At 37.5% G+C, this 2,730-nt stretch overlaps 1 protein-coding gene across 1 annotated transcript; it reads left to right on the forward strand.

Moving 5' to 3' along the window:
- Positions 1–179: 179 nt before the first annotated feature.
- LOC106315795 (uncharacterized protein At1g10890) lies at positions 180–1,696 on the forward strand. Its single transcript, XM_013753617.1, has 4 exons — positions 180–360; positions 554–673; positions 935–1,154; positions 1,240–1,696. The coding sequence occupies exons 1-4, from the start codon at positions 242–244 to the stop codon at positions 1,501–1,503; spliced, it is 723 nt and encodes a 240-aa protein (XP_013609071.1). The 5' UTR covers positions 180–241; the 3' UTR covers positions 1,504–1,696.
- Positions 1,697–2,730: the final 1,034 nt, after the last annotated feature.

Genomic DNA, 2,730 nt, shown 5'->3' on the forward strand with positions numbered 1-2,730 from the left:
AAATTTCTTAAGGGCCCTGCCTTAAGGGACCCCGATGCTGATGCTCTTAGAAACTCTGAAGAAAAGAACAGGAAAAAAAAAATCTTTAAATTGAAAACTCACTCCCAATTAAAATGTTGGAATTGAACCGGAAAAAGTCGGTTCCTTTTCTGCAATAAAACTGAACCGGGTTAATTGTATAGGACAAAAGCTCTAAATTCCATTATACTGCTGACCCAGTCAATCAATTTCCGGTTTGGGTATGGCACGAAACGACTCGCGATCTAGGTCGCCGTCTCACCGCCGACGCTACTCTCGTTCGCCTCTCCGTAGCAGCCGTCGTACCAGGCGCGACCGCAGCCGCGATCTCTATTCATCAAGGTCTGCAACGATCTTACTTCCTTAACAACTTTTCAATATCTCGAGAATCCAATCTCGTATCTCATGGTCGTATGGGGAATTAGGTTTAGGGCTTTACAGAGCTTTAACAAAGTTCATGCTAGATCCTTGTTATGTATTTGCAAAGATAGCTACTAGGTGTTAATTAGAAGAAAGCTCTCCCATCATTTTATAGGCACAGGAAAAGCACATCTCCTACGCTGAGGCAACACCAAAGGGATAGAAGTAGTTCCTTGTCTCCCTCATCTTCTTCAGACCATAAAATTGCCAAGAAAGAACAGGAAGCCAAGGCAAGGTAAATGTTCAAGTGCTGTTTTGTCTTTTCAGGTTCTTGTATACTTTCCCAGCTTTGTGACAGCCGTATAATAGTATTTGAATGGATTAATTATGGAAAATTGTAATCTTTAATGAACGACCGCATGCATTTTTTTCTTTTTTGTAAAGAGTTCATTTTGCTAGTTAATTATTTGACTTTGAAAAGTTAAATCTTGCTTAGGCTAGTGTTGACAGTCTTATATCCTTTAACTCTTTGTTTTTCATGCATGCTAAATCAAAGATTGCAGCATGAAGCTGAGCTGAAACGACTAGAAGAAGAGACAGCACGGCGGATCGAGGAAGCAGTGAGGAAAAATGTGGAGGAAAGGATGAACACCGAGGAAGCTAAAGCAGAAATAGAGAGGAGGACAAAGGAAGCCTATGAAAAGATGCTTCTTGACGTGGAAATACAGCTGAAGAATGAGAAGGAGTCTGCTCTAAACGAGGCAAGAAGAAAGGAAGTAAGTCTAATTGCTTTGTTGTTCAACGTTTTTTGGGTTTTGAATCTAGTTGCTGCTTACTGAAAGTAAGAAATTAATTCTGAAGGAACAAGCTAGGAGAGAAAGAGAAGAGCTTGATAAGATGCTAGAAGAGAATAGCAGGAGGGTTGAAGAGTCTCAGAGGAGAGAAGCATTGGAACTTCAACGGAAAGAAGAGGAAAGGTATAGAGAATTGGAGCTGATACAGAGACAGAAGGAAGAGGCTGCAAGGAGAAAAAAACTGGAAGAAGAAGAAGAGATTAGAAACTCGAGCAAGTTATCAAATGGAAGCAGATCGCGATCAAAGTTGCATTTCGGCATGGGTCTATAATTAAGAGACATAAAATCTCTGAAGAAGCGTTTTGCTTTTTGTATTTAGAGTTTATGAAGTTACAGTTTACTGATCCCAACCAAGTATGTTCAAATCAACAGTATCTAGCAGACTCTTTCTTAGAGTTTGTTGTTTCACTATGTGTACTGTGGAAAATTCAATATAGATAATTAGATATGAGTTCAGTTTAGCACCCTGCAATAAATCGTTTGCTTCGTTTGTACTGTTTTCCAGATGTAAACACATTTTGTGCTTATGTAAAGCCTAAGATAAACTCATCTTGGACGTATTTAAAGGCTTAAAATAAACTCATCTTGGACTTCCGTAAGTAAAAAGGCTTTTATGTAAAGTGACTTGAGGCTTTTTGTGTAAAGGACTTTGGTGGAGCTTGTATTGGGCTATTCATTCCCCTTTCTTGCATGCATGTATCCAGCAAATTTCGCTTCTGTACAAGACTTTGTTTTTTTTTTTGATCAACCCGAAAGTATCCCGGACCTATGGAAGGGCCCAGACTAATCTCTAAAGAGAAGTGGAGTCCATGGATAGACTCTCTCTCCTGGTATTCAAATGGGGCGAAAGCAATAGCTCATATTCATGTTAAGTGTTTAGGATGAATGTGACTTAGTTTCGCATAGTAGCTGGATTGAACTTGAAACGTGTTGTCGTCCTAAACCCTTTCCCTTACCATTCGACCACAAACTCTCGGACCTCATGTACAAGACTTGCAAAGAAAAGAATACGTAGGTATATATACCAACTAGACAAAATATTACCATGAAATAATTCTATTTCGTATAGAGCTATATTTTTCTAAATTGTGAAACTAAAAGTCCCGAATAATATTTTTTAAAAAAATAGGCAATAGGGAGTTGGGACCGTTCTATAAAGTATAGAATTCACTCATAGCAATTATCTTATGTTTTGATTGCTACGAGGCTACGAAACAGACACCACACACAAGGTAAACGACACCAAAACTCGTCTTTAATGTTACAAAACTTTCAAATAAATTGAGGTTATTTGCATCAATGTAACGAAAATGAGTTTTGAAATTGGTAATAAATGAGTTAATATAAATATAAATTTTAAATATTTTATATTTTAATTTTGAAATCTATATAAATTTAATTGTGAAAATTGTAACTTGGTTTTTCGAGATGACATTCATATCGATAATATCCTGATATAGACGCTTTAATCGGGTCAGTGTGGGAACGGATCGATGTT

Source organism: Brassica oleracea, chromosome C9, assembly GCF_000695525.1.
Source record: "Brassica oleracea var. oleracea cultivar TO1000 chromosome C9, BOL, whole genome shotgun sequence".
In the NCBI taxonomy this organism is placed as follows: domain Eukaryota; kingdom Viridiplantae; phylum Streptophyta; class Magnoliopsida; order Brassicales; family Brassicaceae; genus Brassica; species Brassica oleracea.